The following is a 22,543-nucleotide window of genomic DNA, read 5'->3' on the forward strand; positions in this document are numbered from 1 at the left end:
ATGTTTTAAGACATTGCTTTCTCTTTCTACTACTATAGAGTCACTAATTACTTTTGTTTATGTACAGTTAACTTTAGGTACTAAACATTATCTCCTTCACCATGTTAATACTAACATCACGGAAATAATCCCAAAATGGTCAAACGGAATTTGTAATACACAAATAAGCATCTTAAAGAGAAGCCAGGAAGTACTGAAAGAACAGTGAAGATTGGTTTTAAGTCAAACACATTGGTTTCACAGCTTCACAATGTGATCATTTTAACTGATTTACTCAAATTATTACGTTGTCCTTACTTTTCATCTTCTTTTGACATCCTCAAATACATATTAAAATGATTTTATTAATCAGCTGCTGTTGCTGAGAGTTAAAGTAAATATTACTTGTTTGTATTCCCTCTGTTGCCTGGTGCAATAATTCAACACTTTGTTAGTTTTTTTGCTTTGAGAAAAACGTATTGCAGTTATGCTGTATTGATTTGAATAGAATGCCCATCTTTTTCTTCGTTCTCCTTGTACAGTAATGCATTTTTTTTTTTTAAAGGGTTATTTCTTTTACAGCTCTGTGTCTACTTTTGTTAATCTATTATATATTCAGTTTAAACTGGGCTTCATAACCTATTTGTGTCCTCTTAAGTCCAGTAAAACAACAACTATTGGATGATGTATTCTGCACCACAGCAGTTTTTTACCCTGAATCTTTTTCCGAATCTGAAAAAGATGCTCAGATTTTGCAGTCTCTCGCTTTCTAAATGTGTTTCTCAATGTGTGTACTGTATATAGGCTGTTTATAGATTTCTCAATATGGATATTATTTGTACAAATTAATAAATCACTCAATTCTTCTGCTGAGATGATAAATAAAAAGGGAAGAGTCCAGTGTTCTGTAAAAATCTGCCACTGTACTCGTGCTGTAACCAAAATGTCTCCATAGAATTAACTGTCTTAGCTAACACAAATAAGTTTTGTCGATTGTGTCCAGCATTTCATGAGAGATGTGTATGAGAGTGGATTATTTATGTTAATAGTAGACACAACACTGCTATGAATTCAACAAGGCGATGACTTTTTGACAACAAAAATGAAGCGCATAGCTAATGTTGATCTAAATTACTTTGTATGCCTTGACATGTAATAATATTTGTTTTTGTATGCTGTCAGAAGATTTACTGTACTGTTGCTTTCTGTGTTTATTGTGTAAAAAAAAACAAAAAACCATTTACTGTCACTTTTCCTGTGCAGCTGTACTTTTTTTGTTTTTGTTTTTTTTATATGTAAATAAAAGTAATCCCACACTTATTTGTGATTGTTCTGCCTGTGGTCACCAGTTCTGGTAAATAACTTTACATTTAACATATGCTGTCGTACAATTTTGAAGTGGCATACTTGAGCTTTGGGCCACTTCCATTTGATGCGACTTGCCACTGCAACAGAGAGCAGCTGAAAAAGAGGGGAAATTAATGAACTGGTCAAAAAAAATAATTCCGTGGGGAACTTTCCGCAAACGTTCCACGGGGAACCTTTGCGAACAGTCGTTATTGAAAATTCCGCGAATGTTTTTTTTTTTTTTTTTTTGGCGAACATTTCCTTAATATTCTATTAAAAGCCGTTATATGATATGCAATTTATATATCTATTGAAAGTATTTATAAAAGGCTCACCGAGATAATTAGTCTCGCCGTGTGCCCCCCCTCCCACACTCCCCTACTCCATCCCTCACCCGCTCTTGTTGCGTGACTGCAGCGGTGACCAGCGGTCGTTGCGCGGCTTGACTTTATAAAAAGGAGGGACGAAGCCGCTGGACGGTCAGACAGGAGTACCAACACTTGGGGGGGGGGTTAAACGGACAAAACGTCCCACAGAGCTATTCACCGATGCCGGGTGATGTGGAGAACCTGCGGAAAAGGTCCACGGCTGAATCAATAGGTGAGACCCAAACTATGTTCAAATGAAATGAAATGTAATGTAATGTAATGTTCAGCCTCTCCTGCTCTCGTTGCAACTTCCTTTCAGTAAGTTCCCACCTGTGTTTGATACTTAGCGACGGCTTAAATACAAATTTTAAAAAAAATAAAACATAAAAAAGGTGTTGAGTTTTGCGTCATAAGTTTAGTTTTGTCTCCTCATTAAGGTCACCTGTGTTGCATTTCAGCTGAAATTTGAACTTTTTTTTTTTCTAGTTTAAACGCTTACTATAACTTCCAATCTCCTAATAAGTATTTGTTTTATCTGTATTTTTTTTTTTTTTAAATGTATGCACAAAGGAATTATTTAATTTAGGAATTATTTTAAGCATCATTTAGGGCGCTGTTTTAATCAAAACTCAAATGTTTGCTCACAATGCTACTTTGGTGGTGGGTTAAAAAAAAAAAAAAAAAAGAAGTTCCCTACAGGTAACAGACAACAATGAACATTAGCTTTCTGTGGATTTGAAAGGCATTATATCTTAATCACCAAATGTGAGTTATTGCCCTCTATCTGCCTCCAAAATCTAACTTTTTAAATTATCAATTTTTTTTTTTACAGGACATCAATCAGAATTTAGGAGACATTCAGATCCACCAAATTTGTATATTCACAAAGATGTGAAGTAAGCTAAGTTTTCTTATCTGTATGTGTTGCAATGCATTAATAATGTGATCGGTCTCGGCAGACAGCAGTTGACCGCCTGGATTAGAGGGGACACTGCATGACTCTCAGGAGGTTTTTATTAGTCACGCACATTTCCATTGGACAGCGTTAGTCCTGGATATCCGTCAACCTCCACACCTTTAATACAAATGACACGCTGCGCATTTTTAAATGTGTAACTCTGTTTTCCCTTTTATTTCCTTTATGCAGAGAGCTATGTCGAACCTGAACAACATCACCGGTTTCCACAGCGACAGTCCCAAACTGAAAGGGTTGGGCCTCAGCACCCTGAACTAGGTGGAGTGGAGACACCTTCCCCAGATGCTTCTGCACGCCACTTCTGCCCCTACCCACCAAAATGTTTACTCGCTGTCCACAAAGGTAAATAAGATGTCAGCTGAAACTAGAATGAATTATTTAAACAACCAGATCTCTTAACTTGACTTTAAGACTCTAAATGGCTGGTTCTATAACCAATATTCCCTTTCCCAGCATGGGAGATGTTCAAATTTAAATGGGTATAAACTGAAAACGATGAGACAACTCTTGCCGTGAAGAGTTTTCTCACGGCGCTGATCTGCACAGGAGGACACGGTACCTCAGCCCGGTCTACTCCATCACACTTTGGAGAAGAGGGGTGGCATGAAGGCACGACAAAGACCACGATCAGAGTTGAGAATGAGGTGGAGGCGCACAGGGAGGCCAACAACTACAAGGTGGGTCAAGACAACAATGTCACTCCAAATACACCTAATCAGTCTCTACTTTTGCCACTTTTACTCATAAGAGGTAAAAAAAAAAAAAAAAAAGTGTTTTGAAAATGCAGCTGTAGAAAGGATTTGTTAAACAGCTTTCATGGTGAATACAGTGTTTGTCAAAATGTGTGGCAGTCTTCCTTGGGGGCGTAAGGGACACTGAAGGAGGTACCCGCATGACTGAAGGGCTTTAAATTATGCTGCAAATGTTTGGTGCTGACTTCTTTTTGTTTTTTACTTCCATAGTTTGGCTTCAGAAAGTGGAAGGGCAATGTAACAGAGAGGCCCATTGAAGACAGATCAGAAGTCATCAAAGAGCTGTACTCTGACCTTGTCACTGTTAAGCCTCAAGAAGGTCTTTTTTTTTTGGTCTTTGTATTTTAAATCTGTGTAACACGACCTACATACTCATACAGACAAATAAAGGGTTGTTATATTAACCTGTACTTAATTTCTCCCATGTTTTCAGGCTCGGTGATCACCTTTGGGAACTTAAGTTATACATTTTTATTTGGATGGTGGATATCATTATTCTACATCCTCATCTGTATTCTCATGTTTCTAACAATCTTTGGTGCCCCTTATGGTACGTATACTTTAAACCGCACCATCACTCAATGTATATTTAATTTTTCCTTAAATGTGAAACATGATGCCAGTTTGTTGTTGCTTGCTTTCAGGTAAAAATTGTTTTAGGATGGCGTGGTACTTGATATGGCCGTTTGGGAAGTCGATAGAGAAGGTAGTATGATTTGTAGTGTCCCATCTTTTCAATTAATGTCTTGGAACTTCTAAAATACTCTGAAGCTGGGGTTGTTATTTTGGGTTAAATAATCAGGAACTTCTTTATCACCTCTACAGGACAGTTGTGATGAATATTTTTTTCAAAAGTAAATTTACAATTTAGTTTTTTTTTCAGACCGATGATGTAGTTAGTAGATCCACTATGAGGCCTCCGAAGCTTGAGGTCATTCCTCCAATCACGGACAGTGATGATCTTGTCAGGGACAGTGATGATCTTGTCAGAGACAAGGACTCTGAACCCCTCCTGGTGTCCTCCCCAATTGCTACTGAGATCCCCGTCCCAGAACTGCCAACTAGGAAAACGTCAAAGTACTGGGTAGGAAAGTCAGAATGACCTTTATCACTTTTTGCAATGTAAAGTTTACATTACATATGTAATTCATGCTTCTTTCTCTGCTCTACAGTGTCGCATCAGCACTTATATTTGGTTGTTACTCGGTTACCCTGTCCTGGCTGTGGTCCACTCACTTGCCTGTGTGCTTTCCTGGCTGCTGGTCTTCACCCTCCCAATAGCCAAAATGAACGCTCGCATACTGACCACCGTCCTCCTCATGGCACCAGAGAATTTTCAGATCAAAAGACCAGAAAAGGTACATGGTTGTTTTCTGAATCAGTTAAATGAAGTCGGTATTAAGGCAGGATATTTATTTGCCTTGAACACCATATCAGAAATGCATTTCAACAAGATTGAACTATCTACAAAGCCGGGCACCACTAGAACTAATAATGGATTCTTACTGATTCTTTAAACTTGAACCATTTATTGGTTCATCACATCATATTTAACTTCCATGTTCTCTCTTGCAGACACCTGGGTGTGAGACCAGAGTCATCTTATGCTGTTACCGAGCTTTCAGTATTTATTACTACAAATACACTGTCCAAGGAATCAACATTTTCGCTCTAAGTATCCTTTTTAGGTTGTTCGAGGTGAAGTCGGGCTCATAATAAAAATACAATTGTGAGGCAGTGGTAAGCAGGAGACCGCCAAGTTGTATTTCACATTTCAAACAGGCATCAATCAGGATGCCTTGCATTGTATTTACATTGTGAACTCCTTAATTACTGCTGATCTGTCTGCTGTGCGTTTGTTCTCCTTAAGTCTATGTTCCCTGCAGATCTGCTGCCCCTAGTGTTGATCACTTTGATTATTGGCTATACTGACCATGATCACAAGTACTTCAGTGCAGAGACCAAGTTTGCCACAGCCATCACTTCCATCATTCCCCTCTCCTACTATATTGGCATGGGGATAGCCAGGTAAAGTGCTGACATGATGAATGGGAAGGAAAAAAAAAAAAAAAACTACTTAAGCCCACTGAATCTCCAGGAATATTTTTTAGAAACATGTAACTACGTATAGTGGTTCATGTTTTGATTGTTTTTAATGGTATCCGTGAACATTCCCCAAAGCATTTCTGCACAGAGTAACTTTGCTGTGGGAGCGGTGGTGAATGCGACTTTTGGCTCCATCACGGAGATGACGTTCTACATCACAGCTCTGCTGCAGGGGCATCGCGCCGCCACCAAATGTTACGAGGAGATTGTCAAAGCTGCACTCACTGGAACACTGCTGGGGTGCATCCTGTTCATACCTGTAAGTTTCCGAGGAGGACAGACAAACACATTTACCCGTTTGTTAACGTGGTCCTTTTTGATGAAGCACGCATTCTTGGGCTGCATCCTTTTCACAATGAGTCTGACGGAGGACTCGCGCTGACTGTCTGCGTTTGTCACCTGCACAGGGTATCTGTATGATCATCGGTGGCATTAAACACCGCGAGCAGCGATTTAACGTTCGTTCAGCTGGCGTGAGCTCGGCATTGCTCTTTATATCCATTGGAGGTGAGGATGGCAGTTCCACGTATAATAATTCCTCAACCAGCCGATTCATAACCTCTAAACTTGACCTTCATGCTTGAATATTGTCTCCAGGTGTGTTTGCTCCTACCCTCTTCTCCAAGACCTTCGGTAATCTGGTGTGCGAAAGCTGCACCAATGTTCCAGGCAACATCAGCGTGCCCTTCATCTGCAAGGACTGTCACTACGACACGGTGGGCGGCAGCCTCTTCTAACGGTCCCATGACTTCCCCTTTTTCTTGATGTAATTTCAGAGCGTGTTATTGTTGTAGATCAGCTCGAGTAAGAAACCAGCCTTGAACAAATGTGAAATTCACTCGGTTTCAGTAAGGACCCTTTGAATCGACTTGCAGGGATTTACTCGTGCATTTTTATTCTTTTTTCCTCCGTTTCATTTCTTTTGATGAACGCATTTAATCACTTCTACCATGAAAATTCAGTTTTTGTGGGTCACAAAGCTGCAAAACTGTGTCTATTGTCTTTTGTTCTATATTTAAAGCTTATATAATTTTAATTTTTGCCACCCTTCTTTGTCCCCAACAGACTCAAACTGACCCACAATTGATTCTTTCCCATATTGAGTAAGTCCACGCGTTAGACAAACTTTTCTAGTGTAACCAGCTCTGTGGTGTTTTGGTGAATTATGAATGTAAAATTGTGTTTTCCAGGCCACTAGTGTACTCCATTGCTGTCCTGCTTCCTGCTGCATACCTGATTGGTCTCATCTTCACACTGAAGACTCATTCCCACATCTATGATATCCATATCAGCGATGGCCACGGGGCTAATGCACATGGTCAGTATGCACAGGAGGGCACCAGCGCCTACAGCCCCACTGGTGAGGTCACCACTGGCCATCTACTAGCCAACAACTCGTGTATTAATGGCAGCATTATTACCACCTGCCACGTCGCGTCAGGTGTGTTGTCTGCATGCAGTTCTTTAGTCTTCTGGTTTAAAGGACCATGAAATGATTGTTATGCATGCATTGCCTGTTGCCTACCTTATTAACCAGTATGTGCATGGGACTCACACACCTGTTTACCTTGCAGTGAGGTGGAGTTGTGCTTGCACATCCCAAAACTCTAAATCAAGTAAGAATGAGGAGACTGAATGTGGGAGAAGAGTTTGATATATTTGAGTTTATATATATATATCAGTTCAGCTGTTGAATAAGGTAGGCCTTTGATATTAAACTTAGAGCTGTTGGTAAGCTTACAGTGTGTTTGTCACCAGCAGGTCATCATGTTGTCCACTGGTCACGCTGGAGAGCTCTTGGAGTGCTGATTGTTGCCACGCTGCTGATGGCGTGTTGTGCTGATCTCAGCACTTTGAACATCGAGCCCATACTGACCCATTCCTCCATCTCTCAGGTATTCACAATGCATTATTTATGAAGAGGAACATTTCTGATTCTAAGCTTTATGGAACTTTTGTTTACGAGTTGATGTTTAGCATAGCAGGAGCTGTTGAACTGAGATGTATCCTCTCGCCTTGCAGTACTTCATTGGTGTTACAGTGTTGGCCATGGTGCCAGAGATTCCGGAGCTTGTCAACGGGATCCAGTTTGCTCTGCAAAACAACATCAGCTTAAGGTTTGAATGCATTGTGCTGTTATGTTATCATTTTAAGGTTACTTTTACAAAGCACCTGAACATTGCAAAAGCCCTACTATAAGTTTGAACAATGGAAAATACGACGAGCACGCATAGCGGAAACATTTCCATAAAGTATTTGAGCAACATAAGAATCCATTTAAGTGTTTGTTTAGTCAAACCAGGCTGTGTTAAAGAAGAGTGTTACTAACATTTTAATTTGTATGATTTATCTGTTTGCAGCCTTGAAGTGGGGAGTTGTATTGCTGTGCAGGTCTGCATGATTCAGATTCCACTGCTCATCCTCTTCAATGCATTTTATGTAAGGTAATTTTTTTTTTTTGGGTGGGGGGGTATTTGTTTCAACAATGACTTTGCAACCTTTTTTTCCCCCCAGGATGTTGGCTTTGTGCTTGTGTTCAGTGATATTCATCTTTGGGCCAGCATCTTTAGTGTCATTCTGGTCAACTACATCTTCATGGATGGAAAATGTGACTATTTTCAGGGTGAGTCATTTTGAGTGTTTTTTTTCTTACCAACATCGGAAATAAACATCACACTTTGTGGGAATCAACACATTTTTTTTTGCAAAAAGTGTAATATAAACAGTCATATCTGAACTTGTTCATCTAAACCATGTTAATTAATGATGGATGGAATGATGATTTGTGGCTGATTTATTTCCTGTTGTCAAAAACGGTTAAAGCTGAAATAATAGCTCTACTATAATCCACTCCATTTTGTCTGCAGGCACGGCTCTAGTGGTGGTTTACCTCATCCTTTTGGCCCTTTACTTCTTCGCCCCGTCTCCACGCTCCTGTTAATCTGCATGCCAAGAAAACTACAGATGCTCCAGAATGTTCGGCCACTAAAAGGTCACTAATCCTTCGTCTCCGGGTGGTGTGTGGGTTCAGAGGCACGAAATGTGGAAAACTGCTTGAATTGCAAGCTGTAAGTGCCTTTTGTAAATATGATACTGAATGGCGTTTTGTGTGCTTGAACATTTGTTCTAGTTTATAAAAACTTGCGACCTTATTTGGTTTGTGAAACACATTTTCTTTTCCTGACAACCACAAAGTAACCATTTTATAAGAGATTTTCATTTCTCCATTGTACTTTGTTCAGTACGCTCAACGAACAGGACATACGAATGCACGTTATTACCTTCATCTGGTGTGCATTTTCAGAATCTGAGTGTAGCGGCAGTTCATGCAAAGAAGTCTACAAGTAGAGTATAAAAAAAAACAGGGTTTTATTACTGGTATGCACCGTGCTAATCATTAGTCAAGCAAATGAAATTGGTGGAACAAAGATATATTTACAGAACACTTTTATTGACACAACTCAAACACAACATTCATACAAGCCCACTGTACAACATTTTAGAGGTCACCTGTAAAACTATATCCCGAACTAAAGATTTAATGTTGCGATTAAAAAGCAGGTGAAGACATCATGCACCAAGTATTTCGGAAGGCTGAGCAGAAATAAAAGGAGCAAGGTAAAGAAGTGCAGGCAGATTCATGCATTTGTGGGCATCAAAGAGTCTGGAAAAGTCTCATCCTGACCCAAGTCCTCGTTATAGACACACTTCGAAAGTGCAGCGTTGTTTGGCATCAGATAAATATGAACATATTACCTTGAAATACTTGGGTGCTTTTGGAACTTGTAACCAGCTCAAGTCTTTTCTGCTCATTTATAGGAAAAGAATACAGAGTCTTCAACATTTAAGACGAGATATGAAATCAAACATCTGGCCAGCGACTTGTAGTGATTATATGTAATGATTGGATTGTTAGAAGCAGTTAAAACATTAACTTAAAATGTAAAAATGTTGTCTATACATGCAAAGATCTTAAACTGCCGGTATGTGTAAAATGTCAACCTTAGTAGTTTGAAAAAGGCACTGCAGTATTAACACGTTTGTAACCGCCTGCTACCGGAGCAACTCCTGTGATAAAACCATTGTCATGTCGTCAACAAAGAGGGAGTAGAAGTTGAAACAATTAAGTCTTTATTGGAATAAAAGCATTTTAAATAAATTTTTTAAAGAGCACCAAATTCACAGTGATGGTGTAGCATGGTTTGGTTTACAAATGAAAGCTGCAGGCAAACACGATGGAAAATAAATTATCTTGAAGATACCCACCTTCCTTCTGCCTTTCCAGCAGAGGATTTTTGTAACATAATTGAGAAAACTAGAAATAGACGGGTCCAGATAACAACAGAGGCAGCAGTCAAACTTATCTTTACATGCTAATTAAGAGCGCGCAGTGTTTCTGCGCGTTTTAGGCAATTTACCACAAATAACGTGACCATTATCAAGGCATTAAAGTTTTTTAATGTTTTCCTTCTTTCCAGGCAGACGGTACGTGTGTGTAAATATAGAAATCGTTTGGAGAGATTGGAAACTTAAGGTTGGTAAACCATTACAGTGAGCTCCATGTCTGCTTTTATTAAGATCAAACTTGTGCAAAGGAAACAAAACTTTCAAAATAAAAGCAGACATTAAAATCAGTGTATAAGATTACTTAATTCACCCAACTTTTGGTTTTGAGGTGTTTGATTTTTACACCTTAGGGAGGAAACAAATAAAAAGTCTTGTCAAGAAAGTCACAAAAAAGTTTGTTTAAAAAAAAAAAACTAAAACCCTACAAGTCAGCATTAATGGAAATTGTATATGACAACTGTATTCAATTGGCTAAAATGTGCAAAAAACACTAGTTCTTTAGCAAAACCACTGTCTACCACCTTTTATAGACTGAAACCATTACTGTCATCACGTCTGTCTGTATGATCTATTTAAAAAAAAAATTAAAAGAAAAGGATATGCCTCCAAAATCTGCAGGATAAAATTTGCAAACAGCAATATCTGTTTATGTGAATACCCCCAGAACAAGTGATTTAGTCCTTCAACTAAAGAGACATGCATTCTTCCTTCGCACAGAGTTTTTAAAATTACTAGAGAGCAGATTTTTTTCTTTAAAAAAAAAATGCAAGTGGACAGTGTTTGACTTCATGACATGGCAAAATGACTTATTTCCAGCTGTCACAGTTTGGAGGATGGGAACAAAGAATTCATACTTAGCTTGACACAAAGGCATCATGTAAAGAACAGTGGTGGGGAAAGGGGTCGAGTAAAATCCATAAAACATTCCACATATATTTTCTTAATCATCACTGGAACTACAAAAAAAAAAATAAAAGGAACGAAAACAACGAAAAAAGGCATCCCATTGTTTTTGGTTTTAAGGCGGGGCTACGTTAGGCAGGGGAGGGAGAGACTTGCCGTTAATTTAAATCTGTGCTCTGTTGGACCGCTGTCTCGTTGTCTCCTCGCTGTCCGGCCCAGCCCTTCCACTCCTCCGTTCGTGCTCCACCGCGCCTATTTCAAGCGTTCAATGAGTTCCTGCGTGAGGCCCAGGTTGAGCAGCTGCATGGTGGGGAGTGAAGTCAGGTGGGGAAAGGCCTTGAGGAGCTTCTCCCAGCATAGCTCCAGCAGGCTGGGCACAGCCAGCCAGATCTTGAACAGAGAGCCAGTTCTCTTGTTCTCGTGGATGTTCACAACGCCACCGTGGATGTACATGCAGCCAGCCTGGGGACAAAGAGAAGGATGAAGGCTTGAGCTTCCAAGCAACCCCTACAGTCCATCACGGCTGACTGGTGGAACAAAATCTCGACAGCGTGTTTCTAGGCATGTTGGAGTTTCCAGAGCTACCAGCAGCTTTGGAGAAGTGGGTGCCATGGAGTCAAAGATATTTAAAAAAAAAAAATTCCAACCCCAACATGTAACCTTTGTTCAACAAGTTTTCAATATGCATCAACTGTCCACAAAATGGACAAAAATACCATCCAATAAAAACAAAACAAAAAGTAGATCAGTAGGGAAATACAAATTATTTGATCTGGTAGATATTTTATCTTCCCTTAATTTGCCTTGGAACAAACAATATGACCAGGATCCTAACAATTTCAATTAATATGTAATTTAGTTGCTGTATGCATATTATTTATGTATAAGCAGCTTACATTAGCAATTGAACCGAGACAAACAAATAGAGAGGCTTAGACAAGAGTGTTGTACTGACTGGAGTGACAGCAGCACAGTGAAAGTAGGCTGGCTCAGGCATCACTGCTGGTAGTTTACTCCACTGGAAAGTGTGCAGGTTGATCTTCCACAGATCGGCTAATATCAGCTCCCCGTTGTAGCCGCCACAGATAAATACATCTGCAATAGAGAAACATAAATAACAGATACCATTACATTATTGAGGTGAGCTTGAATCAATTTGAAATCCTACACCAAAATAAGAGGATGAATAGAAATAATCTGAAAAGTATTCTTATCTAATGATATTGTCTGTGCAGCAGTGCTTTCTTTGGTTCTCACCATTGCGTATTTGCACGCAGCTGTGGCATCGTCGGGGAGCAGGATACCCTGTCAAAGGACGTACACTATTAAATAGTGCGCATGAGAACAAAAGGGGCTTGTGCTAATCATGAGGTGCAGGATACAGACCTATTTTTTCATGAGGTTTCGTGCTGATCTCCTCCCAGGAATTGGTCTCCAAATTGTAAGCATGAATCTATTTCAAAAAAACAAAAAAACAAAAACATGATACATATTTACCTTGAGCCTAAATGACAGTTTTCAGTAGTGATTAAGATGGATTTGTCTTGTGTTCAAGAAAGAAATCTGGAACAAAAACTATAATTGACATTTGTTTACATAGTAACAAAGATGAGATGTTTAAAAAAAAAAAAAGAAAAACTGTCAACCTAACCTTCAGCATTTTACTGCATCTTACTGTATAGAAGTATAGAATTTAATTGTAGCCTTTGAGTTTGTATTTATGTGCATTATCGGCAGTATGCAGATATTTTTCGCTTTTCTACAACTACAGTATTGTTCCCTATAGAAATGTTCTTTTATCTTCCTCAGCACAGTACTCGGTACCAAGTGTGCGAGGGAGGAAAAGTAGACCAGACCTTGAGAAAATATGATGAACCAGAAAATGCTTCAGCTGCCTGTTCAGACATTTCTCATTAAAACATTTGAAGTTTTTGCTGACAGGTTAAATGCGTTTGACGAGTGGCGTCGTACCTTATCCAGAGGATAAGATGTCCAGGAAGTCCCTCCTCCCAGAATATAGATCCTCTGTCCGTCATGTGCTATTTCATGCCTATACCTGTGACACAGACATACACACTGTGACACCAAGCCATGTCCAGGGGTTTTGACACACTGGAAGGATTCCTAGCATGGTTAGATCCTGTGGTGCCTTCATGAATCACAGCAGCGTACCGTTCCTCGGGCAGGTCGTCAGGAGGGTTGTTGGGCTTGAGGTGGATCCACTCCCTGGTGGTCAGGTCCAGCCTGTGCAGGTCTGTGCTGTAGATGTAACCTGTCGTCCCTCCAAACACGTACAGGAAGCCGTTTATAATGACCATAGCCTGGAGGAGGAAAAGTCATGACATTGCAGCCCAATGAAGAGGTAACTACTCAATCAAAAGGCAGAAATCCTTCTTTTAAAGCAAATGACCCTTATCTATTAAGGATACTGTACTGTTCGAGAAAAAGCTGAGGATTGTTCTCATATGTCTACCTGTCCATAGATTCTGTTGGGCTTCTTCCCCCGACAGTTGAGCAGCGACCATCGCTTGTACTTCACGTTACAAACGTGAACATCATTGCCATTATTTTCTCCAAAGGGGATCCCAGTGCCGCCGAACACCAGGAGGTTGTTGCCGTGCAAGACAGCTGAAGAAACAAACGCAGTTTTCATACTTAAATGTTGTTGCCAAGTGCTACTAAGTATCTTAAATGTTCAAGACGTGCTATGCTTCACCTGACATAGATGCCAGCTCTGTGGGCATGTAGCCCTCTGTTCGGATCTGCTGCCAGCAGCCTGTGGCGAAGTGGTACCTCCAAAGCTCCCTGAACAGCGGATAGTCTTCATTCTCTGAGCCTCCGGACTCGTCATAGTCAGGGTTGTACCCTCCAAACACGTACAGGTTAGTGTTGTCAGCGACGCAGCGATGCCCGCTGCGGGCGGGGGGAGTACGATGACCTGGAAAGACACAGAACAGATGTTAGAACTGGACCAATGAGAAACACCAACTTGTGCATTTATTGCACACACAAAAATAGCTACAACTACAGGTAAATAAAAATATGAAATCAGATCAACCATAGTCCTAAAATATCTCCATCTATGTTTTCTTCACTGTGATAATCTGACTGAGCCTGCATGTTTCTGTGGGATTCCTCAGAATAATAAACTCCTGATATTTCTTTATGTATCAGGGTAGCGCAGTCAGTCAGTCAGTCACTCATGTGTCATAACACATGACAACTGTTCTACTCCCCAGTCAAATTTCGGCTTTACACATTTGACCATGACACCATGCACACTCCACACTGTTCAAGGTGTGAGGCTGCAGCACTATTATTGAGCCACCCTGAGTAAAACTTAAGTAATTAATTTAAAAGTAGTCACACACTTAGCTGGGACATTAGCGCTGTGTTAACACCCAGCTGAATCTCAGTTTAATGCACGTGCTTGGAGTCAATAAACTGAAGAAAAAAAAGCTTAATTCAGGTTCCTCCGCCTCTTTCTCTGCAGTGCACTCTAAATTAAATGACACTTTAAAGAAATCTATTTATATCATACGGTGCTGTGGCTAAAACACAGAAGCTGGCACCTCCAGTATTGTATCATCATGTAGACCATTCGTTAAGATGCACAACATTATCTGGAATAAAGGAAAAGTGTGCAAATGACAGAAAAGTAAACATCACTATTTCTGCTACTGAGATATCCGGCCGGAGGGATCAGCAGATTCCTATCAGTAAGTGCATGATGGACACAGGGTATATGAGGTCTAATAATGTCCCTCTGTTTAATACAAAGAACAGCACTGAGGCCCACCTACAACTGTGATGCTTCAGCCAATGATCAGGATGAAAAGGAGGAAAGTAACGAGACCACACATCCACTCTGATACAAATCTGATGCCAGTAACAACACAAGTCATTTTTTTGGTCATAATTACCAAGAATCTCAGAATCACGACAGAAAACTGGCACACACTTCTGTCTCTGCCCTTCTATCAGGATCACATTGTTTAACCTGACATTAAACATCTTTCATTTACCTCTCACGTGAGACATGAATGCCCAAAATCCTACTAGCATGATTTTGATTTGATTTGATACACTTTATTAATCCCCGAGGGGAAATTTCTTCACTACAGCAGGGGGGCTCTCAGGGGGGAGATGCTGCAGCAGGCTGCCACGAGCGCGGCGCCAGGTAACCTGACCTGAGGTGTATGTTTTTGGATGATGGGAGGAAGCCGGAGAACCCGGAGAGAACCCACGCAAGCACAGGGAGAACATGCAAACTCCGCACAGAAAGGCCCAGGACCGGATTTGAACCCGGAACCTTTTTTGCTGTGAGGCGACAGTGCTAACCACTGCACCACCGCAAGGATAAAAGCATTATCTAAAGTATTTAGTACAGTAACAGCTGAGTTCTTAAAGTTAATGATTTTTTTTTTTTTTAATTAAAAAAAAAAAAAGCAAATTAAATCTTTTATGTATTTCTGTATGATGACTATCAGACATCTCGGTCATATTTCTTTGCATCTGCATGTCAACATTGGCTGAGTGACCAAGGCTGGACTGTGAACTATAGATTACTGGGTTGTAGACGGGGTTTGCCAGCTGTTAAGACTGCATTTGTGTGACACACACACACACACACACACACACACACACAAAAAAGGACCAGGATCTAACACTAAAATCTAACACCAACAGGAAATAGTTAGACATCAAACAGGAGTCTATCATTGCCCGGTGTCCCCCACAGCTGAGGTAGAGCAGCACTAAAACTAAAATGTGCAATGAACCAAAAGTGGTTCAGCCAAATTCACACACGAGATTTCTTAGCACACGTTTTGCAAAGTGTTGACACCTGTAGCCACAAACGTTTAATTTGCAATACACCATCTTGGTCTTGTTGGTACCACTCTCACTGAATCATTAGGAGCTACTCGAAGTCTCTGTCACCTCGCTTTTCTGCAGATTTCCCACAAAATGTGCAGCGTCGTGCGCTGCATCTTCACCGACTCTCACGTTTAAGGAATCGAGTCCACGGCAAAACATTTATTTTCACATACTTTCAAATGGGAAGCGCACCAGATAACGATGCAATTCACATCGACCCGAATTTAGTCAAATATGAATAAAAGCTTTACAAATTGATATCGAGGGGGTTTGCAGCTCAGTAAAACCTCGTAATCAGTGTGAAATCCGGCTGTACACTAGAACCGCTGCACATCTGCACAGCTTCTTTTTTTTTTTTCCAATGATGCAAAAGTCAAATGAGCAGGTATTTAATTTCATATTGCACATTAGCTTTAATATGACCCCTAACAAGATATATATATATATATAATACCAAAAAAAAAGAAAAGAAAAAGAAAAGCCAGTCACATAGGATTACGGAATGTTGCTAACCCGGTTGTAATGTTTACAGCAAGGTCACGAGTAAATCTTAAATTGATGACAACCGAAGGTGACACAGACGCGGAGCAGGTTGGGTCCGACCCGCAGCACCGGTTCGCCGGGCTGCCGTGAAAAGCGGTAAGTCGCGTTAAAACGTAGCCTCGTTAGCATGCCGTGCTAATGTTGTTGACCGACCTGCTAACGTCACACCGTGCGGCGGCCTGCCTGTCAGTTTCTCGAATCTATTCAGCTGCTCTCGACTGCGAGCGCCGTCAGGGTCCGACATGGTTTCCCCCCTTTTACAATCCAGTCCTGAAGGATGTCACGTCGAATAAAAACAACATCTGCCAAAGTGCTGGTAAACCATTTCACATTTCAGTCAGCTCCGAAAAGCCATTCACAAATTTTTTTTTTTTTTTTTTTTTACACCCCCCCCCGCCCCCCCTCCGGGCCCGTGAGACACTTGACCAATCACAGGGCTTGTTATTAGGACGTCGCGTCATCAGAGGTGGGCGGGACTGCGCGTGTCCGTTCGTCTCCACAACGGTGTTGTTGTTGTTGTTGTTGTTTTTTCTACCCGAGTGCTGCTGAAGTGCTTGAACCTCCAGGGCTGGATGGTTAATGTGGGCAAAGTTTCACACTGTGAACTACTGAAAATAAGAAAAGAGCTTTGTTGGGATTTTAGAAAGAGAACCTACCGAGATTACTCCCCAGTTTAACTTTACCAGCTCAACTCCAAGAATTCATTGACTTAAGTTTTTAAAGAGTCACAAAACAAATGTCTTTTGTGACACTTGATTGTTGTGCACCACTACCAAAGACAACTCCTTGTGTTTGACAACTCGCTTGGCAGTAAATCAGATTCTGAAATAATCAGTTGTGTCTAACTATATATCAGAACAACATTGGAAAAACAACCCGTGAATATTTCTGTAAATATGTAATGTAAACATGTTGGGGAACAAGTAAATCATGTGAATTACTAGAAATAAATATGCCTAAAGAGGACGTCATCTCAGTGTCCTCAATCCTCACGCTGACACTCCAACTTAAATAACCTAATGATCCCATAATAAGAATCTCTCAGAGGTACTTTGATGAGGAATCTTTCTCTTGATACTAGTCCCTCCTGGTTATTCGCAGGTTGTTGATCACGCTTTTTGATCAGAGCCCCTGCACTATATAATTCTGTGCCTTATGAACTCAGACACACCGGTTCTCTAGCTTCTTTTAAATCTCATATATGTTTGTATTTACACTGTTTATATTCTTATCATATGTATAATTATAATGCATTTCAACGTCTACCTTTTTATTGTCTTGTACATTCTATTGTTTTTGTTTCTGTTGTATTATTAACTTTATTAGCCTGTATTTTTTTTTATTATCCTATTAGTTTTATTATATTACTTCTCTTATTTAGGACAGATACAGGAGATCATTCCTGCCCACTGCAATAAGACTGTACAATAACTCACCTCTGGCAAAATCCATCACAGTACAATAACACTGTTGACTGTGTTTCTTGGTTTGTTTGTATATAATATATATATATAGATATATAATGTACTGTATATACCCTTTACAACATTGTCAAGAACACGCAGATACAGTTTCTTGTTTATTACCATACTTTTGTACTTTCTGGAGAGAAAGATATCATTGGTGTCTTCTCTAATAAAAAATAAAAAATTAAAAAAAAATAGTTCCTACTAGATAAATAAGCCAAAAGGAGTCCCATCGGTTTATCTTCAAACTGTGAAAGTCTTTGGGTCTCACAGGGCGGAACCTTTGTTTTCCGGGTGTATTTTCCGGGGGACCTCGCTCAGAGCCGATCATGGCGACTCTCGGCGGCAGTCGTGGGGATCGTCTCGGCAATCCCAATCAGCTCAAGTCTTCTCTTGCTTCTCCGGAGAAAGTTCGCGAACTCCTCAACGAGGGGGTGTCGTCGACAAACGTCGCTCCCAGAAGGTACAAATGCAATCCAAAAATACGTTCAATGAAATGGGACGAAAGAAGAAGTTTACGCGAGCTAGGCGGTTAGCCACTTAGCCCGGCAGCTCTGTTTTAGCCGCTTTCACGTCGGGTGTAATTTGAAGAGACGAGTCTCTCTCTGCATGTTTGGGAGCATGTCAGCCGGCGTCGGGAGTACGTTTGATGTATTTCATTGCGCTTATTGGTATGTTCGTGCACCGGGCGTGTTTTTGTTGTGGTAACTGCTGTGTTGTGCAGAGAGGGGTGGGGGGGGTGAGGACCGAAAAGTTTTTTTTGTTTTTTTTTAGAGATACAGAACAGAAAAGATTAAAAAAAATAATAATAAAATAAAAAAAAATGCATTGCTCCAAGTTAAGTTAAGTTCTATAAAGTAGTTAAAATGACTAAAATGCACGTGGAGTCCACAGTGATATTGATCCAAAACATCATGTACAGTAAAGCAGACAGGAATAAGTTTGTCCCGTCTGTACATTGTGTCCTTTCAGTTTTTATATTTTAAGCACGTTTTGCTTAAAAATACTAACGTACTTTTACTCGTGTAGGTTTTGAACGTAAGTGATTAGGAATCTTACAATGTGCCTTACGTAGAAATTTAATCACTGGTATCCATTTTTTTTTTTTTTTTTAATCCATCAAAGTGTGTGGAAACTGAAGATCTGTTTGTTTCAGTGGGCAAGGACATTTTGAAGCCGTGGAAGTAAAAAGCAACACTCAGTCGCCTTGCGAAGCAACGAACAAAGAAGCTTTTTTCTCAAGGGTGGAATCATATTCAATATCCTTTTTCCGCATATCGGTCCAGTATGAGCCATCCAAACCTTCATTTCATTATACAACCTTCCCGTCACCTAATAAACGCAGCACTAGGCGAGCTATATTTTTGATAAGTCTGTAGTTCACGTTTTGATGAAATCGTATATAAAATGCAAAGATATCTACTTTTATTAACAGAAGTAACGTGTTCAAGTAACATTTTCCTTAGCGCGGCACTGCTTGAAATGGGCAGGCAAACCTCGTGTCCTGTCCCCTCTGATGTGCGCCAGGTATGGCTGGATGAACGTCGGCTGCGATATGCTCAAGTGCTCCAGCTGCCAGGCTTTCCTCTGTGCATCCCTACAACCAACTTTAGACTTTCTAAAATGTAAGCATGGGAAAACGACAATGTCAGAAGCAGGGCACACGTTATTTTGGCAAGGTTGGGCTGATGTTGCCAGCCTGCCAAAAATAAAAGGTCAAGCAATTTTCTTCTTTTTTTTTTTTAATAGATGAAACCCGCATTGCAGAGATATCGCGGCAGCTCCAGACGCAGCATGAGAAGTTTTGTCCTTGGCCTGACTTTCCATGTCCAGGTTAGAGCAATCATTTTGCACAGCATTGAGTATGATTATACCCGAGTTATTCACATGGTGGTCATTGTAAGTGTTGCATTTGTTTCAGAGCGGTTCTGGTTGGTTCCAGCTGCGGAACCATCAACACTTCTTACTGGCTTTTTGGAGCGCTTCCAGAGCGCCTGTCTCCTTGCACAGCAGCTGCCAGCCATGAAGCCAGAGCAGCTGAAATCTATGGTGAGGCAGCGAAGAAGTATTAGCCTTTTAGTTCAAAACATAATGAACATTATTCTTTTTACAGAAAAGGCTTAGAAGGAGTGCATCACTGCGATTGTGGAAAGGACAGTCAGATTTATTTTAGAAACATGTAAACTCGACGTGAAGATGAATGTGATTAATCTACACTGTTTCCTTTCAGTCTTTGACAGAGGATGTTATCAGTGTTATACTGCAGCTGATTGAGGAAGAACAAAAAAGAAAGGGAGGCACTCCGTGTTCTGAACCTTTGGCTGTCCAGGTGGCTGCCTGCATTGTTTCTGTCTGTGGTTGGGCCGCAAGGTGAGATGAAACCCTAAACTTCCTCTCGTACGCAGACATTTATGTTGCCACCTGTTGATGTTGGGGAAAAAAACGGAAGACCATTTGGAACCATGCGACCAAAAAAAGTGTTTTCCTTCATCTTAGCCCAGCTCTACACGCCATGAACCTGCCCATCCTCACCTGCTCCTACTGTATGCGCAAGGTGGGCTTGTGGAACTTCTACCAGATGGAGGGCATGGGAGGTGAAGGAGACGCCTTACCAAACACCCCAAGCCCCAATGTTCAGGCACCAGGTCCTACCTCAGCAGCCACCCATGAGAGCCAGGGAGACCGTTCTACATCTGCCTCACCCACCCCTGTTACAGTTACAACTCCAAGCCGCATGAAGCTGAGGAGCCAGGACTCCACCCGCTCTGAACAGGCAAGCTTTAAAGAGGTTGACCAGCTAAATACGCGAAGCCTATGTGCACACGTTCACTTTCATTAGAACTACTTCCCTCCATGAGTGGTGTTGGTAAATGCAATCCTCAAAACACACCCGGCTGCTGCTTCACCTTGTTTTGATGTATGCTACAGGGTGAGGGCACCTCCTCCCCGGTGGCCTTGCGTGCCCGAAGCAGAGACTCAACCAGCCCCAGTGAAGATCTGCCAAGCCCTTTGACCAGGGGCAAGAGGTCCGCAACTCGCAGCAGAGGACAGGGAGACGGCTCTGGGACTGAAGGCGCTGCCAGCCTGCACCCACCCAAACGCCTGTGCCTCTCATCAGCTGGTGGTCCTGTAAGAACCGACATCACTGCTGATTTCACACCCTGTTGTTCTCAGTGTTGTTTAATAACTAGTAACACAATGCTACCTGGTCATTAAGGCAATGAGAGTTATTTCAATGCTGTTAACACTTGTGTTTAAGATTCATTGGGTTTTACATTTTGAATTTGCCATTACAAACAAACCTCTGTTTTTTTCAGGATGGACCCCTTCACAAGAATGCATTTGACCCCCTCGCCCAGCACAGGGACTGGTGTCCCTGGATCTCTGTGGGAAAGGAGAATGTGAATCCGGGGGCCATCTCCTTTTTAGATGGAGGCTCTGCACTTCATCAGCAGGGCTGGAAAGCTGCTCTCGACCTCCTCATGCCCACAAAGAATAACTCTAACACAGAGGGAGGCAGTCCAGCACAGGTAAGTCAAGAGTCCTGACCTTTACATTTTATAACAAAGTCGTCAAACATGATCCTGATTTATAATCGTCCTTATATTTGACTTGGTTTTTTTTTTTCCTCATTCCTCGCAGGACCCTCGTGACAAGTCTAAAAGGGTGTTTGCTATATTCCGTCAGTGGCAGGTATCCTCCTCTCCATCTCAGTAGACTGTTTGTATAAAAACAGTATTGCAACACTGAATAGACAAACTGACCTGCCCTCTTTTTGTGGTACAGAATCCATATTGCCGATGACAGTGTCATATCTTTTTTATGTAAGCCATCCCGTAAAGTCGTGTTTACAGTCAAAAGGGTTTCTGGAGGGAAATGAAGCTCATCGTGTCGTCTCTGTGAACAGTAAAAAATGTGAAAGATGCCTGTGGGTTTTTTTAACATTTGTATTCTGCTGCAAAAGATTTGGGGTGTGCAACTACCGGGGTCCTTCAGAGGCTTTGCATCATGCGTGTACATAAGTAGTCGTCAAGGAATAGAACACATCTCGGTATATAAATGGGCCATAAGGAAGGCATGTACGATCAGCCTCACATGCTGCGGTAGTTTTTAATGGCATCATGCTGGTCTGAAATTTCTGTGGAACATAAGAGTCCAGAAATCGTGAGAAAGAGCCAAATGGCTCTACACTGGAAAGACGATATTTACCCTCACTGGATGTTGAGTCATTTGAAGGAGCGGTAAACATTAACCTCAGATTAGCAACAAAAAAAACTGTGAGGAAGTTATTTTTGAGCGTGTACTTGTTTTTCTCAAAAGCAAGGTGGATGCGAGTTCACTTTGAAGAAAACTGAATCATTTTGGTGTGGTTAAATCTTTGTTTTTATTTAGTCAGTGCTAAAAAAAAAAAATCCTGATTGTCGCAGGCAGGTCGGACCGCGTGACACAAATTTTAGGATGCCTGAGCTTCCTTTGCCTTCTTGTGACATTTCATCGCCCTTACCATCCTGCATGTGATTTTATCTTCGTAGACTTTCCTGAAAGGGTTTAATAAAATGCTCTTCTGATTGTTTGATTTTGCATGTCATTCTTCTGGGAAAATACAAGGAAAATAGATTTCGGTATTACTCTTACAAATATTTGAAGGCCCACCGTCGCAGCATACACAGTGACCAAAGCTTGTCGGTAATTGATGTAACTGAGAAGCTGCTCATCTAGTTGCTGTGGCATGTTATCCTTCAACGCTCACACACCGGCAGCCATTTTGTAGCCTGTAAACAACTTAACCTCTTTGATGTGTCGCGGTGGCAGTTACACGAACACAGTATGTTCCTTAGAATTATCTGCATATAAATGACTAAACTTGGTAATTAGTGA

At 41.0% G+C, this 22,543-nt stretch overlaps 3 protein-coding genes across 3 annotated transcripts; 2 read left to right on the plus strand and 1 right to left on the minus strand.

The window, feature by feature from the left end:
* The first annotated feature begins 1,748 nt into the window (after window positions 1-1,748).
* On the plus strand, window positions 1,749-8,662 carry cax1 (cation/H+ exchanger protein 1). Its single transcript, XM_069700196.1, has 20 exons — window positions 1,749-1,926; window positions 2,842-3,012; window positions 3,217-3,347; window positions 3,633-3,741; window positions 3,856-3,972; window positions 4,067-4,128; window positions 4,306-4,506; window positions 4,595-4,780; window positions 4,998-5,097; window positions 5,309-5,450; window positions 5,604-5,787; window positions 5,936-6,035; window positions 6,126-6,244; window positions 6,594-6,631; window positions 6,719-6,969; window positions 7,290-7,423; window positions 7,551-7,645; window positions 7,889-7,967; window positions 8,043-8,151; window positions 8,396-8,662. Exons 1-20 carry the CDS (start codon window positions 1,875-1,877, stop codon window positions 8,467-8,469), a joined length of 2,454 nt encoding a protein of 817 aa, XP_069556297.1. The 5' UTR covers window positions 1,749-1,874; the 3' UTR covers window positions 8,470-8,662.
* A 980-nt stretch (window positions 8,663-9,642) lies between these two features.
* klhdc10 (kelch domain containing 10) lies at window positions 9,643-16,584 on the minus strand. The gene is made up of 9 exons (XM_069700318.1): window positions 16,353-16,584; window positions 13,495-13,716; window positions 13,252-13,406; window positions 12,951-13,099; window positions 12,750-12,834; window positions 12,165-12,231; window positions 12,036-12,083; window positions 11,734-11,873; window positions 9,643-11,240 (listed from the first exon to the last, which is right to left on the minus strand). Exons 1-9 carry the CDS (start codon window positions 16,441-16,443, stop codon window positions 11,031-11,033), a joined length of 1,167 nt encoding a protein of 388 aa, XP_069556419.1. The 5' UTR covers window positions 16,444-16,584; the 3' UTR covers window positions 9,643-11,030.
* zc3hc1 (zinc finger, C3HC-type containing 1) lies at window positions 16,219-22,238 on the plus strand. The gene is made up of 11 exons (XM_069700317.1): window positions 16,219-16,295; window positions 17,939-18,128; window positions 18,822-18,924; window positions 19,140-19,290; window positions 19,415-19,498; window positions 19,587-19,714; window positions 19,896-20,035; window positions 20,162-20,438; window positions 20,594-20,794; window positions 20,983-21,195; window positions 21,308-22,238. Exons 2-11 carry the CDS (start codon window positions 17,995-17,997, stop codon window positions 21,380-21,382), a joined length of 1,506 nt encoding a protein of 501 aa, XP_069556418.1. The 5' UTR covers window positions 16,219-16,295; window positions 17,939-17,994; the 3' UTR covers window positions 21,383-22,238.
* The last annotated feature ends 305 nt before the right edge of the window (window positions 22,239-22,543 follow it).

This window comes from Brachyistius frenatus, unplaced genomic scaffold (assembly GCF_029030835.1).
Source record: "Brachyistius frenatus isolate BFR_SWC_R1_liver_20210118 unplaced genomic scaffold, ASM2903083v1 Contig_33, whole genome shotgun sequence".
In the NCBI taxonomy this organism is placed as follows: Eukaryota; Metazoa; Chordata; class Actinopteri; family Embiotocidae; genus Brachyistius; species Brachyistius frenatus.

Bases quoted from the DNA above. Each gene is read 5' to 3' on its own strand.
- cax1 (XM_069700196.1), top strand. From the start codon at position 1,875: ATGCCGGGTGATGTGGAGAACCTGCGGAAAAGGTCCACGGCTGAATCA. The intron at 5,098-5,308 runs GTATCCTTTTTA...TGTTCCCTGCAG, and splicing joins AATCAACATTTTCGCTCTAA to ATCTGCTGCCCCTAGTGTTG. The intron at 8,152-8,395 runs GTGAGTCATTTT...TTTTGTCTGCAG, and splicing joins AAAATGTGACTATTTTCAGG to GCACGGCTCTAGTGGTGGTT.
- klhdc10 (XM_069700318.1), bottom strand. From the start codon at position 16,443: ATGTCGGACCCTGACGGCGCTCGCAGTCGAGAGCAGCTGAATAGATTC. The intron at 13,407-13,494 runs GTGAAGCATAGC...TTGTTTCTTCAG, and splicing joins AGAGCTGGCATCTATGTCAG to CTGTCTTGCACGGCAACAAC. The intron at 11,874-12,035 runs GTGAGAACCAAA...TCTCTATTGCAG, and splicing joins CTGCGTGCAAATACGCAATG to ATGTATTTATCTGTGGCGGC.
- zc3hc1 (XM_069700317.1), top strand. From the start codon at position 17,995: ATGGCGACTCTCGGCGGCAGTCGTGGGGATCGTCTCGGCAATCCCAAT. The intron at 18,129-18,821 runs GTACAAATGCAA...TGTTTGTTTCAG, and splicing joins ACAAACGTCGCTCCCAGAAG to TGGGCAAGGACATTTTGAAG. The intron at 19,715-19,895 runs GTGAGGCAGCGA...GTTTCCTTTCAG, and splicing joins CAGAGCAGCTGAAATCTATG to TCTTTGACAGAGGATGTTAT.